At 43.5% G+C, this 18868-nt stretch overlaps 1 protein-coding gene across 4 annotated transcripts; it reads left to right on the top strand.

Annotated features, from left to right (window-relative positions):
* The first annotated feature begins 505 nt into the window (after positions 1–505).
* Positions 506–15738, top strand: LOC133636109 (CREB-regulated transcription coactivator 2). Of its 4 annotated transcripts, none has more exons than XM_062029783.1 (15): positions 506–667; positions 6726–6827; positions 6924–7040; positions 7120–7181; positions 7559–7627; positions 7834–7940; positions 8026–8105; positions 8184–8233; positions 10030–10295; positions 10361–10782; positions 10846–11055; positions 11119–11301; positions 11384–11455; positions 13909–14077; positions 14145–15738. In XM_062029783.1, the coding sequence occupies exons 1-15, from the start codon at positions 509–511 to the stop codon at positions 14333–14335; spliced, it is 2259 nt and encodes a 752-aa protein (XP_061885767.1). In that variant the 5' UTR covers positions 506–508; the 3' UTR covers positions 14336–15738. The 4 variants fall into 4 exon arrangements, with proteins under 4 accessions (XP_061885767.1, XP_061885766.1, XP_061885769.1 ...); XM_062029782.1 differs by having other exon boundaries at positions 7114–7181; XM_062029785.1 differs by lacking the exon at positions 7559–7627.
* The last annotated feature ends 3130 nt before the right edge of the window (positions 15739–18868 follow it).

The raw sequence follows: 18868 nt of genomic DNA, 5'->3' as shown, positions 1-18868 counted from the left end.
AAGTCATTTCAGGGTGGTGCAGTAACGAAGCCTGACCGACAGGTGGCGGGCAAACACCGTGTCCTCCAGGTTGTGAGGATGGATTACTCACGTCGACGTAAAAATCTCACTAGCTTTGTTTATACGTAATGTTACCGACGAAAACAAGCCATTAAAGTGAGTTTGTTGCTCTCGAATCGTTGAAAAGTTTCTTAAAAATCGGAACTTTTTTTGACCATGTTACGTTGACCAGAGAATTTGGATTAGGTATTTTTTTTATTATAAAGTGAATTTTAAGTATGCATCCCAGCCTCAGACACATTAGAGCCAAAGGCAGCTTTACTATCACATCTCGCTACTTGTACATTTATGTAAAGTATCATCTTTGAAATGATGAAATCTCTATTGCGTGGAAATAAAGCCTGCCTCTGGTCCCTGAATGTGTCCGCGGAGTGAGCGCTCTTCACCTCCGCGCTGCTGGCGTTGACGATCTTCGGCGCGCGTCAAACTGGTCCGGTCGCTGGCGAACATGTCTGCGGGCTCAGGCGGCTGTGGACCCGGCCCCGGAGTCGGGTCCGGAGGCTCCAACCCCCGAAAGTTCAGCGAGAAGATCGCCCTCCACACGCAGCGGCAGGCCGAGGAGACGGCCGCCTTCCAGGAGGTCATGATGGACATCACGTCGACGCGGGTGAGTGAGAACCGAGAGGCGGGGAGGCTGACGGGAGAGATGGCCGCCCCACCGCAGGCCTCAGCCGGGCTCGTCAACCTCCCAGACGCGGCCCTCCTCAGGTCACAGCGACACTCGAGTTGTACGAGTCGCCCCGATGTTTGTCCTCTAAACGGGTGTGGGAAAAGACGAGGCGTCTTGTCGTCCATTTTTGATTGTCGTTAGCGTACTTAGCATGTTAGCTTCCGCGACTAGCTGCTGGCTTGTTTACTATCTGGCGTCCCGCTCAATGCAGCCAGCGGAACTCCCTTCACACTTTCAACCATTCTTAACACTTTGTCGTCTTAACACACACTAACAACGCCTAGATTGCAGCGCAGTGACGTTCTATTTCCCAACACCTTCCCTTTTATATTCGGCATTAATAAATGTCACATACAGTGTATATAAAATTGGTAAAATTCAACTTTAATGAGACACCAGCTTTTGTTGTTGGTCAATTCAACATTAACTACCTTCATGTGTATTTAATTATTGCTTTACTATGTGTCACAATCATGTGAATTGATATACAGAATTTGTTAGGGTAAAATAAGGTATGTTTTAGAAGGGATGTAAGAATATTGTCAGGGTACGATATTATTGTGGTACTGCCCCCCCAAAAAAGACTTGGTATAAATCCAATAGTGTGTAAAATGAGCTGGCAGGAATGTTTAGGACAAAAACACACTTACTGTAATTGAACTCAGACACAATACTTAAATGTCCTAATCAAATTTATCACTTAAAACAAGTAAATAAAATTTAAAAAAAGCAGAGCAGGAACCTCCATTGTTGGAAGAAAATAAACAACTTACAGTTTAGTGTGTTTAAAGTGACAATGTAAACATCCACAGTAAGAAGTAACACAATAATGTTCACTTTAGTGTCTTTCAGCTTTTGCATTCTCAGAAGCAATGTCCGCAGCAGTGGACATTTTTTATAGTATCAGTTTGGAAAATGCAGTTTCTCTGAAAAGTGAACTCACAATTTAACTTTTGATAATGTAAATACCTCACAAATCGCTGGCTTCAAATTAGGGATGTCCGATAATATCGGACTGCCGATATTATCGGCCGATAAGTGCTTTAAAAAAGTTAAATTCATGACTTTTTAATACGCCGCTGTGTACACGGACGTAGGGAGAAGTACAGAGCGCCAATAAACCTTGAAGGCACTGCCTTTGCGTGCCGGCCCAATCACATAATATCTACGGCTTTTGACACACTTAAAAGTTAATGCAAGGCATACTTGGTCAACAGCCATACAGGTCACACTGAGGGTAGCCGTATAATTTTTTTTTAACACTGTTACAAATATGCGCCACACTGTGAACCCACACCAAACAAGAATGACAAACACATTTCGGGAGAACATCCGCACCGTAACACAACATAAACACAACAGAACAAATACCCAGAACCCCTTGCAGCACTAACTCTTCCGGGACGCTACAATATACACCCCCCGCTACCCCCACGCCCCCTACTTCAACCCTGCCCCCCCAACCTCAACCTCCACATGCTCTCTCAGGTAGAGCATGTCCCAAATTCCAAGCTGCTGTTTTGAGGCATGTTAAAAAAAATAATGCACTTTGTGACTTCGATAATAAATATGGCAGTGCCATGTTGGCACTTTTTTCCATAACTTGAGTTGAAGTTGTTCTCTTATTTTGGAAAACCTTGTTACATTGTTTAATGCATCCAGCGGGGCATCACAACAAAATTAGGCATAATAATGTGTTAATTCCACAAGTGTATATATCGGTATCGGTAATTAAGAGTTGGACAATATCGGATATCGGCAAAAAAGCCATTATCGGACATCTCTACTTCAAATATATTTTACGGGTGATGGTTTATCAATCAATCAATCAATCAATCAATGTTTATTTATATAGCCCTAAATCACAAGAGTCTCAAAGGGCTGCACAAGCCACAGCGACATCCTCGGTACAGAGCCCACATACGGGCAAGGAAAAACTCACCCCAGTGGGACGTCAATGTGAATGACTATGAGAAACCTTGGAGAGGACCGCATATGTGGGTAACCCCCCCCCCTCTAGGGGAGACCGAAAGCAATGGATGTCGAGTGGGTTTGACATAATATTGTGAAAGTCCAGTCCACAGTGGATCCAACACATCAGCGAGAGTCCAGTCTATAGTGGGGCCAGCAGGAAACCATCCCGAGCGGAGACGGGTCAGCAGCGTAGAGATGTCCCCAACCGATGCACAGGTTAGCGGTCCACCCCGGGTCCCGACTCTGGACAGCCAGCACTTCATCCGTGGCCACCGGACCTGTGCGACTCCCTCTCCATAAGGGAGAGGGGAGCAGATCAGAAAAGAAAAGAAAAGAAAAGAAACGGCAGATCAACTGGTCTAAAAAGGGAGTCTATTTAAATGCTAGAGTATACAAATGAGTTTTAAGATGGGACTTAAATGCTTCTACTGAGGTAGCATCTCTAACTTTTACTGGGAGGGCATTCCATAGTATTGGAGCCCGAATAGAAAACGCTCTATAGCCCGCAGACTTTTTTTGGGCTCTGGGAATCACTAATAAGCCGGAGTTCTTTGAACGCAGATTTCTTGCCGGGACATATGGTACAATACAATCGGCAAGATAGGCAGGAGCTTGACCGTGAAGTATTTTATACGTAAGTAGTAAAACTTTAAAGTCACATCTTAGGTGCACAGGAAGCCAGTGCAAGTGAGCCAGTATAGGCGTAATATGATCAAACTTTCTTGTTTTTGTCAAAAGTCTAGCAGCCGCATTTTGTACCAACTGTAATCTTTTAATGCTAGACATAGGGAGGCCCGAAAATAATACGTTACAGTAATCGAGACGAGATGTAACGAACGCATGGATAATGATCTCAGCGTCGCTAGTGGACAAAATGGAACGAATTTTAGCGATATTACGGAGATGAAAGAATGCCGTTTTAGTAACACTCTTAATGTGTGACTCAAACGAGAGAGTTGGGTCGAAGATAATACCCAGATTCTTTACCGAGTCTCCTTGTGTAATTGATTGGTTGTCAAATGTTAAGGTGGTATTATTAAATAGATGTCGGTGTCTAGCAGGACCGATAATCAGCATTTCCGTTTTCTTAGCGTTGAGTTGCAAAAAGTTAGCGGACATCCATTGTTTAATTTCATTAAGACACGCTTCCAGCTGACTACAATCCGGCGTGTTGGTCAGCTTTAGGGGCATGTAGAGTTGGGTGTCATCAGCATAACAGTGAAAGCTAACACCGTATTTGCGTATGATGTCACCTAGCGGCAGCATGTAAATACTAAAGAGTGCAGGGCCAAGAACCGAACCCTGGGGAACTCCGCACGTTACCTTAACATAGTCTGAGGTCACATTGTTATGGGAGACGCACTGCATCCTGTCAGTAAGATAAGAGTTAAACCAAGACAAGGCTAAGTCTGACATACCAACACGTGTTTTGATACGCTCTAATAAAATATTATGATCAACAGTATCGAAAGCGGCGCTAAGATCAAGAAGCAGCAACATAGATGAAGCATCAGAATCCATCGTTAGCAATAGATCATTAGTCATTTTTGCGAGGGCTGTCTCCGTAGAGTGATTTGCCTTGAAACCGGATTGAAAAGATTCACAGAGATTGTTAGACGCTAAGTGTTCATTTAGCTGCTGTGCAACAATTTTTTCGAGGATTTTCGAGATAAACGGAAGGTGGGACACCGGCCGGTAGTTTACCAAGAGATCAGGATCGAGGTTAGGTCTTTTGAGCAGAGGATGAATAACCGCTTTTTTGAATGCTAGTGGAACAGTGCCAGAGGAAAGTGATAAGTTTATAATATTTAGCACTGATGGACCTAATAATACAAAAAGCTCCTTGATAAGTTTCCCAGGAATTGGGTCAAGTAAACATGTTGTTTGTTTTGTCCCATTTACACATTTTAACAATTCCTCCAATGTTATTTAATCGAAGAGAGAAACTATTTTGGAGGGCAGTGTTCGTCGTATATACAGTCGTATCTGTGTTAATAGAACCCAGTTGTGGCTGGGATGCGTTGTCTTTAATCTCTTTTCTAATGAGTTCAATTTTCTTATTAAAGAAATTCATAAAGTCATCTGCCGAGTGGGTGGAGCTACTGGGAGGAGTCCCTTGTTGGGTTAGCGACGCTACTGTACTAAACAAAAATTTAGGATCATTTTTGTTGAGATGTATGAGATTTGAGTAATATTTAGCTTTAGCTGAGGTAAGCATGCGTTTATAAGTTATTAAACTATCACTCCATGCTTGCTGGAAAACCTTAAGTTTAGTTGCGCGCCATTTGCGTTCTAGCTTTCTACATAATTTATGGGCTTTAGTTTCTTCTGTAAACCATGGGGTACGCCTTTTAGGGGCCCTTTTTAGCTTTAGCGGTGCTACACTATCAATGGTGTCGCGCAGGGCGTCGTTAAAGTTGTTAGTGAGGTTATCAATAGAGCCCACATAATTTGGGAATGGTGCCATTACCGAAGGCAGTAGGTCAGCAAGAGTCGTCGTTGTGGCAGCATTAATGTTGCGGCTGCTATAGTAGTTATTATTAATATTATTAGTTTGTTGACAATAAGTCAGAACTTCGAATTTTATAAGGTAATGATCGGACATTACTTTAGTGTACGGGAGTATCGTAACTTTAGAGGTGGTGACACCCCTGACAAGCACTAGATCTATCGTATTACCGTTGCGATGCGTGGGTTCATTTATTATTTGTGTAAGACCACAGCTATCAATTATAGTCGGGAGCGCCACGCACGGAGGGTCCGATGGGGTATTCATATGGATGTTAAAGTCTCCCATTATGATTATATTGTCGGTGTGCGTCACTAGATCATCAACGAACTCTGAAAATTCATTGATAAAGTCCGAATAGGGCCCTGAGGGGCGGTAGATGACAGCCAGGTGCAGAGGCAGCGGTGTGACAAACCTCATAGTAAGCACCTCAAACGAGTTATATTTATTATTTAGGTCCGAGGTAAGGCTAAAGTTTTTGTTGTATATTAGTGCAACACCCCCACCCCTTTTAATGGGACGGGCAATATGCGTTCCCGTATAGCCAGGAGGAGACGCCTCACCCAGCGCAAAAAATTAATCTGGTTTGAGCCAGGTCTCGGCTAGACCAACGACATCAAGATTGTTGTCTCTAATGACTTCATTAACTAATAACGTTTTGGAAGACAATGATCTTATGTTTAAAAAGCCTATATTATAGGTAGTGGGCTGTTTTGAGGAGTTTTTGTTGAAAGTATCCGTAGTAGCAATATTATTAATGTTACGTTTATTATGCGTTGTGCACTTTAAATAGTTTCGACCATATCTAGGAATTTATATGACAGGAATTTTCAGATTGTTTGCCACCTCAGTAAAATGCATGTCCACCTCCTGACGCAGAAAAAACATTATGTGAGTTGTATATTATTCTAAGAGAATTGCTATGTGTGCAGGGATTATCCAGCCTGGCACTGGCTAGTTCTATCTTAACAGACTTCTTATTAGCGCTTCTTTGAGCTTCAAGGGAGCTTCTCGTATTCCCCGCGGGGCGCTTTCCCTCCACGCCGTGCACTGTGACTGGCTTGCAAGCGCTCGCGACGAAGGTGGCGTGCTTATGTTTTCTCCAGGGTTTGTCTGTCTGTTTGTTGGCAACAACCTCAAAAAGTTATGGACAGAATTTGATGAAAAAAAGAAAAGAAAAAACAGACTCATCTACACACTTCTCCCGCATACTTCCTCTTTTTCTCCCCTTTACGGCGTCCCACGCCCCCACCTTGCCGGTCCCGCGCTGCGCAGAGGTTTTTGGGATATGTGGTTTATTTTTAGACTGCAAAAAACCCAGAAAAAAACTACACTCACCAAATTTGATACCTTCCCACGTCTTTGCCTCATTGTGAGGATATTGATACGATGTACTGCATATAAAAAGCCACTGTCACCTTATGGACTTACAACAAGGTATAAAGTGCTTTTATTGCAAACTGTTGCTTCCACTGTGTTGGAGAACCAACCTGTCGTGTTCTCCTGGAGCAGCTTCAGGCCCAGAAGCTCCGCCTAGCCCGGAATCAAGGTCCGTACTACGGAGGATCCCTGCCCAACGTCAACCAGATCGGCCGAGTCCCGCAGGACCCGCAGGTGAGTGCGACGGTCCTCGCCAGTACTTTTTCCCGCTATGCAGTGTGTTGAGGAGGTCTCACTCTGTCTTGGATTTTTTTTTCTTTTCTTGCGCAGGCCTCCTTCACGTCCAATCTGGAGTCCAGTCGCTCCACACGTCATCATGGCCTGGTGGAAAGGGTCCAGAGGGACCGTCGCTTCATGTCGCCAGTTCGGCCGTACCGTAACCGCCAAGTATCCTTTAGCAGCTGTGCCTTTTTGTTGACTTTTGTTTTGAAAGTCTGCTGGATGTTTGCTTAACTGGCAGCCTCAGGTGGACAGCACTTCATATAACTCCGCCTACTTGTCCCCGCCCCCCGACCCAAGTTGGAGAAGGTAGAGTCTATGATCCTGCCACTTTGCGTCTTCACGGACACACACTTTTCCGCCTTGCTCCTTTGGAGCGCTAACACGCTAGCTTGGAAGACAGGAAGCTGCATTACTTTGGAAGAGCTCTCACTTCCTCTTTTCCCTCCTTGTGGGAATTTGCCTGCATTCCTTCTGGCGCTTTCTAACCAGAGCCGCGTCGTCGGCACATGGCTGCACGGGCACGCACCTCCATGGCGTCCAGTCACTTCTTGGACTTTTTCCTTTCTCCCTTCATCATGTTTCCTGACGCTGCCTCCTCTTCCTCGCTCTTCGTGATTGCTCTCTTTTCGGTGCTCTTTCCGGGCGCAGGAAAATAACGTTTTCTTCTTGTCGATCATGAAAAGGAATTGGTCCGGAATCTTCCCGGGGGACAAAAGCCAGTTGTTCCGTCTCCCCACTACTGCACTCAACAGGTGAATCCTCCTCTTCCTCCATCTTTCTCGTTCAGTCTGCGCCAATCAATCTTCTTCACTTTTTCCCTTCCTTCTGCTACACGGAGGTAAGTTTGTGTGAACCAATCAATGCGCGCGACTTGGTAACTGCGTCCGCGGTGGAGCCCCGTGATTGGTCAACTGGATTGACTGGCTTACTAACGGCAAAGGTGTGTGTTGTTCCGCAGGACCAACTCTGACTCCGCCCTCCACACCAGCGTCATGAACCCACTCTCGGGGGATCCCTTCGCCACTGGAGACTCCGCCCTTACGTCCCATGGAGGGCGGCGCAACGGTGAGACGCACTCCGACCCAAAGCCGATCAAAGGTCAGCCAGCCGGTCAACGCCACACTGACACGTGCACGCTCTTGTCCCCCAGTCTTTCCTTATCCCGTGCCCCCCATCGAGGAGAACGTTCTCGATGACAACAAGCTCCTCAAAGCCTGGGACGCTAAGAAGGTGAGAGCTTCTCACGCTCACGCCAACGTGCACCGCTCCTCCACAAAGTGCTTGACATGTGGTTTTCCCCGCCCACAGTTTCCTCTGCCGAGCTCAAGACCAAAGTCATGTGAGGTTCCTAACATCAAGTACGTCCTACTTCAATATTAAGATACTACCTACTTAACTGCTACGAACTTACCTAAATACTATTTACTTAACTTCTACTTAATGTATTTTCCGCACTATAGAACGCATCGGTATATAATCCGCACCCACAACATTTTAGAAGAAAAAATACTTTTTCCAAATATTAGCCGCACTAGACTATAAGCCGCAGATATATACGTTGTGAAATGAGTTATTAGCACAGTATGATTCTTTAAATATTTATTTAAATACCATAATTGCTTCCTTTAACACGGCAGTAAAACGGCTGATCAAACAAAACAGAAGTTATCATCATGGACCCACTCCAATCAGCTAAACAGACCAAATAACGCCACGGTGACGTTTTCGTGAATTTAATTTATGAAACTGAAACAAAACAAAAAGGATGCCATTGTAAGGTAATAATACTAACACAGACACATGTGTTGACATATTAGCTGCTGCTAACGATGCTAGTTTGATTACATTACAATAGCATGTAAAAACATGCATGAAAACACTCCTACAGACATCCCACATGGGACTGTTTAGTAAGTGTGAATAGTTTTAGTTATATTGTAAAACTTACAAACGTTGCTTGGAGTGGTGAATAAAGAATCCATATGAGTAGAAACGCTATGGATGATTAGAAGACAGAACGACAATTCTTACTTCCGGTTCAAAGCTTTCACCCAGCTGCACCTGCAGTGAGCGAAGTCGTCCAAGAGATGGTGCCATTGCGCAAACAATAATACACCGTTTAGGTCAGTCTTTCTTAACCTATATTGTTGGGTCGCGAGTATCTGTTTCTCAGCTGTGGTCCGTACGGTTAGTTGTAATACACTTTCCCACCACTCGTGGCAGTACAGTGCAAATTATTTGCCACCGGCCAACATTTTATTGCTATAACTTTCCCTAGTTTTTAAAGCTATTTACTTATCTTTAGTCATTGACTTTATGTCATAATCTTAATTTTAGCATGACTAAATATATTCTGTCTACTCTAGTTTATAAATGTTAAAATGGAAAAAATAACTATTTAAATAAGATATTTAGTTTTTCCCTACATAGAAAATCAATATTCAATTCAATATTTAAAAAATTGCAAGTTGAATACTGCTTGTTTTCAGAATAAAATACTTATTTCTGTTTTAAAAGTCATGCTAATTCAATCTTAATTTAGGATGTTTTATCCAGTAAAATGAATTACACTTGTGATTTAGGGCTATATAAATAAACATTGATTGATTGATTGATTAATTATAATTTCACTTGTTTTTACTATTTTGTCCTAAAGTCCGGTCTTTTTATCTTACATTGTGTCAGTTATTTGTTGCAGGGTAACGGCAATCTCAAACAAACACAAGATGTTTGGAGCTAAAGTCCTCAAAGTTTTTCAAGCGCAAAAATTATAACTAAATTGGTGAAGCTGTATTTTTATTTAGACTTTAATTGCATTGACAACTTAGTTAAAAAACATGTTCATTACACATTTTGTTTATTTATATTAGCACAACATAATTGTATGTTTTTATTTTTTGGGGGCCTAACTTTTCTGAAAAGTTGGGCCTTTAAGTCAAAAAGGTTAAGAACCCTTGATTTAGGTGTCTTTGCATGTGTTTAATGAAAACTATTGTGAAGAAAAATACATAAGTTAGTTGCACCGTTTTATAAGCCGCAGGGTTCAAAGTGTAGGAAAAAAGTTGCGACTTATAGGCCAGAATTTACGGTAAATGCATGGTTCCGCTCCTGCTTGTTACGAAACTAACAATTTAATTCATGTTGTTGTGTTCAGTGTCTTCATGTCGCCAGAGCAACAGTCTACCCCTGCTCACAACATCCCCTCAGTGCTCAACACGGGCGGCTCCCTGCCCGACTTATCCAGCCTGCACTTCCCCTCGCCGCTGCCCACGCCGCTGGACCACGACGAGCCCGCCTACCCGGGCTCCCTGAGCGGGGGCAGCAGCACGGGCAACCTGGCATCCACGCTGACACAGCTGGGCATCAACGCCACCAACGCGGCCGGAGACCACCGCAACTTCCACCACCACCACGCACAGGGTAAGATGACGTCATGGCGCCCGGCATCCACTGCGTGAGCCAATCGTCTTTGTTTCCCTCTTCAGTGCTGCTGGCTTCGCTACAGAGCACGCTCAGTAACCCCTCCCTGCAGTCGTCGCTGAGCAACCCAAACATCCAGTCGTCACTCAGCAGCCACTCTTTCACCAACTCCCTAAGCTCCGCCTCCTTGCACTCGTCACTCAGCAACCCTTCGTTGCAGTCGTCCCTCGGTTCCTCCCCCTCCCTCCCCTCATCCCTCAGCAGCCAATCGCTGCAATCGTCCCACAGCAGCTCTTCCCTCCAGTCGGCCTCGAGCGGTAACCCCGGCTACGGCGGCTCCGCCTCTTATGCGCCGTGTCTCAGCACGTCGCCACGGCGACGAGCCCATCTCTCGCCACTCATCCTGCCCATGGGAGGGGAGACTCGGCGCCATCTCACCAAGCAGTTCTCCCCCACCATCTCCCCCACGCTGTCCTCCATCACGCAGGTAACACACAAACACGCACACTTTGTGGTACTGGCACCTGACGTCTGACTCCGCCCCCTGCAGGGCATTGCTCTAGACACCAGCAAGCTACCTTTGGACCAGCGCTTACCTCCGTACCCGTTCAGTCAGCACCAGACCGCCTCCCAGACCCCCCAGCAGCCTCCTGGGCTGACTCAGCATCAAACGCAACAACAGATGCTCCGCCTGCAGCAGCCGCGGTCGAACTCGCAACCCCCGCAGAATCTGCTCAACGCTCAGCACTTTGCAGCGGCGGTACGTGGGTCTAAACAGTCCTCTTCCCTCGTCCTCTTCTGACGTGTTTGTGTGTGTGTGTAGCAGCGTCAGGGCAGCTCGCAGGCCAACCAGCTCATCCCAAAAAATAAAAGTGCCTTGGACCAGTACCTCCACAGCTCCTTGACCTCCCAGTGTCAAGGGAAACAGGAGGCGGAGCTACAGAGGAGCGGGAACCTCCCCCAGCTGCAACAGATGAGCCACAACTTGTCCTCCGAGCTCTACAACGTGAGTGTCTGCTCTGTTTCGCCCCTGCCGGTCGTGCCGCGCACGCCTGTCGTCATGGTAACGTGAGGACATGTCTTCCCAGGACGCCTTGTTCAACTCCCTGCTGGACGACTCGTACCTGAGCATGCAGTTCTGCGCCAAGTCCAACCAGCAGGTAACATGCAAGCCATACCAGACTTTGGGGTTCTGGCTCATTTGAGCACTGATGTCAGTGTTGGGGGGGCCCCCTGGTGGCTGCTTATGTGTCTTACAGGAAGGGTCTCGTGGAGGGCTGGACGATTACAGCAAAAATGTTCATCACGATTATTTTTTATATATATTGAAATCACAATTAATAACACGATCATTCATTGATTTGAAAACTCAACTTTAAATATAAATTAAAAGAATGAATAAACAAGTAAAATAATACCAACAACATTAAGTTACAATAGAAATATAATAAAACAACCAAATTCAGTTTTTTCTTATCAACTATTTTTACACGTATTTTACCGGTGTATGATTTTTGGGTCATAAACTTTACAGAAATGCACAAATCCTTACAATCATTCGTGGAATACAATAGGGGTGAATCACGATTCTCAGTCGATTAAAAAACAAATCAAAGTTGAGTATTTATTTTAGTAAATCTCTTCTGTCCGGCCACAAAGGCAAATCATATTGTTGATTGGTGTTGTCTTGTTGCCTTATTTGTACTTGACTTTATTACATGTTTGGGTAGAATTTTACTAGACAAAACCAGTTTTCTTTTAAGTTTATATTGAAATTGATCAAATCTGTTTATCTATTTTATAGAGGAATGTAGTTATTCATAGAACTGGCACAAAATGTTAAATACAGTAGCGTAGTAGGCCTAAGTATTCATAAAAACAAGGCATATGTTTTGTTTAACAATTATATTTAAATATTTTTGCCCACTGCAACATTACACACAAACATCACCAGTAATGATACTCCTTATACACAACATATTTACAGACATCTTCGGCGTACCACGAGATAGAGCCCGCCTAGCACAGTTTGAGAATCAATGTTTTAAGTCATTTTTTGTTAATGTATTTAAGTGCTTTTTTAAACCATTATTTCAGAGCGCTGTTATTTTAAAGGGGGGAAGTGTTAACTGCAGGCGACTTGAGGTTGTTTAAAAAAAAGAGAGAGCCTCTCAAGTTGCGACTGCTGTCCTGTTTGTCTATTGATCTTACTTCCATGATGTCGTTCACAACAACACAAGCAGGTGAAGAGATGTGTTGTGGGTGTATGGAATGTTCTTGCTAGCTTTAGCTTCCTGGTTTAGTCGCTGTTTTAAGTGGCCGTCTCCTCATTGTTTAGTGGAGGACCAGACAAATTATTTTCCAGAATAAATGTTCCTTGTCCTTACGATTACGATGGAAAAGAGATCTTTGATCCCAATGGGATTTTACCTGGTTAAATAAAAGCAAAATCAAAACAATGACAACATTTCACTTATAACAGTGGTTTCTGTTTTATTGGCCAATTCTGTGATTCCGTCAACTTGAAAGTTATATACCCTACTTTTTTGTTGAGTTTAGTGAATATTGATTAGGCATACAAGGGCGATGTCAAACAATAAAAGTAGCAACCATGGTGATATCCCAAACTTCTAGTAGACATGTTTTTTTTTTGTTTTTTTACTTACACGCTCACTCATCCATTTAACCGTTACAACCTCAGGTATTTTCATGCGCTTTGCGCTGCCTATTAAATAAATTTTTTTCCATTGTAACATATTTATGATCGTGAGAAGCCAACATCAAATTTGCAGTAATTTCTGGACCATAGAGTGCAGAAAAACGAAGAAAAACATACTTTATCCATATATTAACCGCACTGGATTATAAACTGCAGATATATACTTTGTGAAATGAGTTATTTAGACAGGAAGATTCTGTAAAATATTATTTACATACCTTAATTGTTTCCAAACAGTGTGTGTAACACGGCAGTAAAACAGCTGATCAAACAAAACAGAAGTCCTCGTCATGGACCCACTAGCTGCGAAAGCTAGCTCTCCAATCAGCTAAACAGACTCAATACCTCCACGCTGAAGTTTTAGTGAATTTCCTGAGGAATTTGTGAAACTGAAACAAAAAAAGAATGCCGTTAATAATACAAACACAGGCCCTATTGGCTAATGCTAACAACAACATTACAATAGCACGCAGAAATATGCATGAAAACACTCCTACAGACATCACACACAGGACGGTTTAGCAAGTAAGAATCGTTTTAGTTATATTGTAGAACTTACAAACGCCGCTTGGAGTGATGAATGAAGAATCCATACGAGTAGAACCGCTATGGACGACTAGAAGTTGGAACGGCAATTGTACTTCCGGTTGAAAGCTCAGTCTAAAAAGAAGGGCACCTTGAGCGAACTTGTCCAAAAGATGGGGCCACGGCACAAACTATTACACCTATTCAGTGTCTTGTTTTTGCATTATTGGCCGTCAGCGAAGGAAATTAGCAACACCGTTTTATAAACCGAAGGAATCAAAGCGTAGGACAAAAGTAGTGGCTTACAGTCCGGAGTTTACGGTAATTGTCCAGCCCGAGTCTTGCGACACGTGCACTCTTCTGTTGCAGCTCACCAGTGACATGCAGGGCGACATCATGTCTTTGACCCATGGCGGGCTGGGTGGCGACCGCGCAGACATGCAGGTGACGCCGGAGTCCGTGGAGCAAATGCTCCTCAACAACCAGAACTGCGGCGGGGGCGATGCCCGGCAAAATGTGCCCAATATCATTCTCACAGGTGGGTCTTGCGAGCGCCACCAAACAGGAAGTTGCTCTGTCCGGCTGACGTCTCTGTGCCTCGACAGGCGACTCGCCGCCGGGTCTGTCCAAAGAGATCGCCAGCGCTTTGTCGCACGTCCCCGGCTTTGAGATGGACCCCTTCTCCCTGGACGACCCGCTCAGGATAGACCCGCTGTCTCTGGACATGCTGGAGGGCGACCTGATGCTGGCCGACCCCGCCGTGGAGGACTCCTTCCGCTCGGACAGACTCAAGTGAGGCGACCCCTCCCCCCCCCCACCCCCATCCCACTCCCACGCAGCAGCTCGGTGGAATCGGCGAGTGGGCGCCGGCCCGAGAGCGGAGAAAGACGCGACGTCGGGTCACAAGTGGACGGACCACAGACTGACTGGCGGCAGGGGGGCGGGGCTTGTGTTTTTTAGGCATCGGCTTGTGCGGGAAACAAGCGGCGCCACCTTTCTGTCGAAAGCAGCAACGCCTGCCGCAGAAGCGCTGCGCGATCAGCCTTGATGATGCCCACCTTCAGGTCAGAACTGTTTCAGCAGGAAGTCAGCCATCGACGACAGGAAGTCGCTTATCCCTTGCCACGCCAAAACATGCCTCCTCTTGTCGCTATGCAAACCTCAGGAGGGATCCAACACGCGGCCTGTGGCATTTTTTCGCCACCAGAGGGCGCTGTTAGCATTATGAATGCGTGGATCACATGACCCGCTGGCTTAAAACTTTGCAAGGCTTTTTAACAGGAAAATTTGATTGTTTCTTTTTTTTAAAATTTGAACTAAAACTAAACCGAAGGAACAAACTAACCCCGATGTGACCTCTGCACTTTGATCCACGAATAACGAGAATGTACGGCAAAGTACTCACTGTGATTGGCAGCATGTAGCTCCACCCTCGGCGTGCCTCGGCAAGGCTACCTGAGGTGCGACGCACGCCGGCGTGCGCGCACACAGGAAACTCTTCTTTTTTAAAAATCACATTCTCCCCCGCACTTCCTGGCAACGCACATTAGCAGCGCCTACAAACCACCTGGCACTAGTTTATTGCTGTTTGGAAAGAACAAAATCCCACGCTGTGTCTCAAATGGAATACTTGCATCAGTAAAAGACCGAATTGCCATTTTTAGATTTTATTCTGAGGGAAGCCACGTTACTTTTAGACTGTCAACCAACATATTCTCGTCACAAGGTGCCACACATTAGAACAATATGCAATAATCTACTTTCCAAAATATTTGGGCGTACGTTTACAACACCCATGTTTGCTTACTTTTCAGGCCTCGTAATGCTTTCAGTTCCTTCAGCCATTAAAACTTTTATGTAGATACTGTGCAGCAGGTATATTCGACTAAACTGTTTTGGGAGCAACATTTCTAGAAATCTAAGGGCCGGGAGGCCAGAATACTCCTTTAACTATCAGTTTTATTTAACATTTTCTGTAGATGCTCTACAGTAGACATTCAATTTTGTGGTATTTATTTTGTCAGAGTTACAGAGGCGCTAATAAAAAGCTAGTCAAAGATCATCTCAAAGACAGCTAGCAAATACCAATGATCCCATCAAAATTTTGAGAAAATCAAAGCATAACAGCTACCTTGTCAGGTACAAAGTTATATGCCCCTTGAGGTGTATGGTGGCAAAATTGTGTTTAAAAAAAAAGTTAGCATGTTGGCATGTGTCAAGTACCAAGGTATGTGACTGAGGCGTAGGGCTGCAAAATAGATTTCACAAAAGTTAGCCTGTGTCAAGTACCAAGTTGTATGACTGAGGTGTGTGGTTGAAAAATTGTCTAAAAAAAAAGGTAGCATGATAGCAGCTAGCATGTGTCAAGTAGCAAGTTATATGACTGAGGTGTATGGCTGCAAAATTGTGTTAAAAGGTTGGCATGTGTCATGTAGCAAGTTATATGACTGAGGTGTGTGGCTGCAAAATTGGCTCAAAAAGTTAGCATGCTAGCAACTAGCATGTGTCAAGTACCAAGTTAGATGACTCTTGAGGTGTATGGCTGCAAAATTGGGTAAAAAAAAAAATTTATGTTAATGTTAACGTGCTGGCATATGTCAAGTATCAAGTAATATGACTGAGGTGTAGGGCTGCAAAAATTGTTTAAAAATTAGCATGTCAGGTACCAAGTTATATGATTGAAGTGTATGGCTGCAAAATTTGCTAAAAAAAAAGTTAGCATGCTTGCATGTGTCAAGTACCAAGTTGCGACTGAAGTGTATGGCTTCAAAATTGGCAAAAAAAAAAAGTTAGCATGCTGGCAGATAGCATGTGTCAAGTGACATGTTATAAGACTGAGGTGTATAGCTGCAAAATTGTTTAAAAAAAAAAGTTTGCATGTTCATGGTAGCATGCTAGCATGTGTTAAGTACCAAGTTATATGGCTAAGGTGTAGGGCTGCAAAATTGGCTAGAAAGTTAGCATGCTAGCATGTGGCAAGTGCCAAGTTATATGACTGAGATGTAGAGCTGCAAAATTGGTTTAAAAAATTGTGTCAGGTACTAAATTAAATGACTGCGCTGTATGGCTGCAAAATTGCGTTAAAAAAAGTTAGAATGCTAATGTTAGCATGCTAGCAGCTAACCTGTGTCAAGTACCAAGTTATATGACTTGAGATGTAGGGCTGCAAAATTGGTTTACAAAATGTGCACGTGTCAGGTACCAAATTGTATGGCTGCAGAATTGTGTGTAAAAAAAAAAGTTAGCATGTGTCAAGTACCAAGTTATGACTAAGATGTATGGCTGCAAATTTGGCCAAAACATTAGCATGTTTCAAGTATCAAGTTATATGATTGAGGTGTGGGTCTACAAAATTGGCTGGAATAGTTCAAATGCTAACGTTAGCATTGTAGCAGCTAGCATGTGTCAAGTACCAAGTTATATGACTGAGGTGTAGGGCTGCAAAATTGGTTAAAAAAAAGTTAGCATGCAAATGTTGGCATGCTAGCAGCTAGCATGTGTCATGTACCAAGTTATAGAACTCTGAGGTGTATGGCTGCAAAATTGGCAAAAAAGTTAGCATGCTATCAGCTAGCATATGTCTAGTACCAAGTTATGACTTAGAAAATTGGCTAAAAATCGTTTTTTTATGAATACACTGTTTTTTTTTACTGAATTAGCAAGACACAAGTTGACTAGCCCAAATGATGAAAAAGAGAGGACCTAAAATGGTACCTTAAGGAACATCACAAGTATTTTGAACAAATGACTACTGACCGCAGCTGATGCAATCAGGTTACAATAACACTTTAGTCACATAAACCTTTAGAAAAGTAACTTTCAAAAAAGAGGACCTAAAGGGGTGCTCTGAGGAATGCCTCAGTTATGTAAATCCCAAGTTTGTTCTATGCTAACTAGCAGAGTTAAAATGTCGATGCAAGGATCTTTGAATGTGTTTACAGTGGTCCAATTTATTTTGTACAACAGGAGCACGCTGCATTTTTTAAAGAATATACTGCAAAAATGTTTGTCTCCCAAGTTTTGAACTGAACTCTGGGTTTATGGTGTCATTATCAGGCCGGATTTGGCCCCTGGGCCGCTAGTTGAATAACCCTGCTGTACAGTAATACAACACAGTGGTGTTTTGTTATTTGCACACTGACTGTTTCCTGTAAGCACGTTTGATTGGCAACTAAGCAAGTAAAAAGTTCACATGTGTCATTTACCAAGTTATATGACTCTGAGGTGTAGGGCTGCAAAATTGGCTAAAAGGTTAGCATGCTAATGCTAGTATATTTCAACTACCAAGTTATATGACTGAGGTGGGGGGCTGCAAAATTGGCTAAAAAAAGTTGGCGTGCGTCAAGCACCAAGTATTTTGACTCTTAAGGTATAGGCTGAAAAATTGGCTAAAAGAGTTAGCATGCTAATATCGACTACCAAGTTTAATGACTCAGGTGTACGGCTGCAAAATTGGCTAAAAAGTTAGCATGCTGGCAGCTAGCATGTGTCAAGTACCAAGTAATATGACGGTTGGAAAATTGACTAAAAAACTTAGCATGCTAATGTTAGCATGTTAGCAGCAAGTATGTGTCCAGTGCCAAGTTGTGACTCTGAGGTGAACGGCTGTAAAATTGCCTAAAAAAGTTAGCACGCTAATGATAGCAGCTGGCACGTCTCAAGTACCAAGTTATATGACTCTGAGGTAACTTCTTTACGTATGTTTTAATTTTTTCTGAAATTTTTGACATGCTAACGGTTAACGCGTGTCAAGTACCAAGTTATGACGCTGAGGAGTACGACTGCAAAATGTTCCCAAGAAAAAGTTAGCACGTTAATTTTAACATGTTAATGTTAGCATGCAAGTTAACATTAACGACAAGTGTGTGTGGTGTACGGCTGTAAAATTAGCAACGACAAAAAAAATGTTAGTCTGCTAACCTAAGCATGTTAACAGATAGCATATGCCAATGTTCCCAATGCCTCGACCCACCATCAAACATTTTGTGGAGATCGGAGCATATGGAAGGAACTTATGATTGTTATCATTTTTCACCACAAGGGGGCAAAGTTGTCGAAATTAACGTCTAGGCATGATCAGACACCGGAAAGTCTCACATTAGTTTGGAAGAAGATCCGATCGTCTAAAGCAGGGGTGCCCAAACTTTTTGCCTCCTAGAGCTAAAGTGCTACAGCAGCGGCCCAAAACAAATTTTTAAACAGCCAAGCCTCACAATCGTTAGCATTTTAGTATTAGCATGCAAGCTTTTTTTAGCTAATTTTATAGGTTTACACACACCTCAATAATATTTTAATACCTAATGCATGCTAACATTAGCATGCTACTGTA

The sequence above is a fragment of the Entelurus aequoreus genome, linkage group LG20 (genome assembly GCF_033978785.1).
Source record: "Entelurus aequoreus isolate RoL-2023_Sb linkage group LG20, RoL_Eaeq_v1.1, whole genome shotgun sequence".
In the NCBI taxonomy this organism is placed as follows: domain Eukaryota; kingdom Metazoa; phylum Chordata; class Actinopteri; order Syngnathiformes; family Syngnathidae; genus Entelurus; species Entelurus aequoreus.
This window is presented reverse-complemented; position numbering and strand designations above follow the sequence as displayed.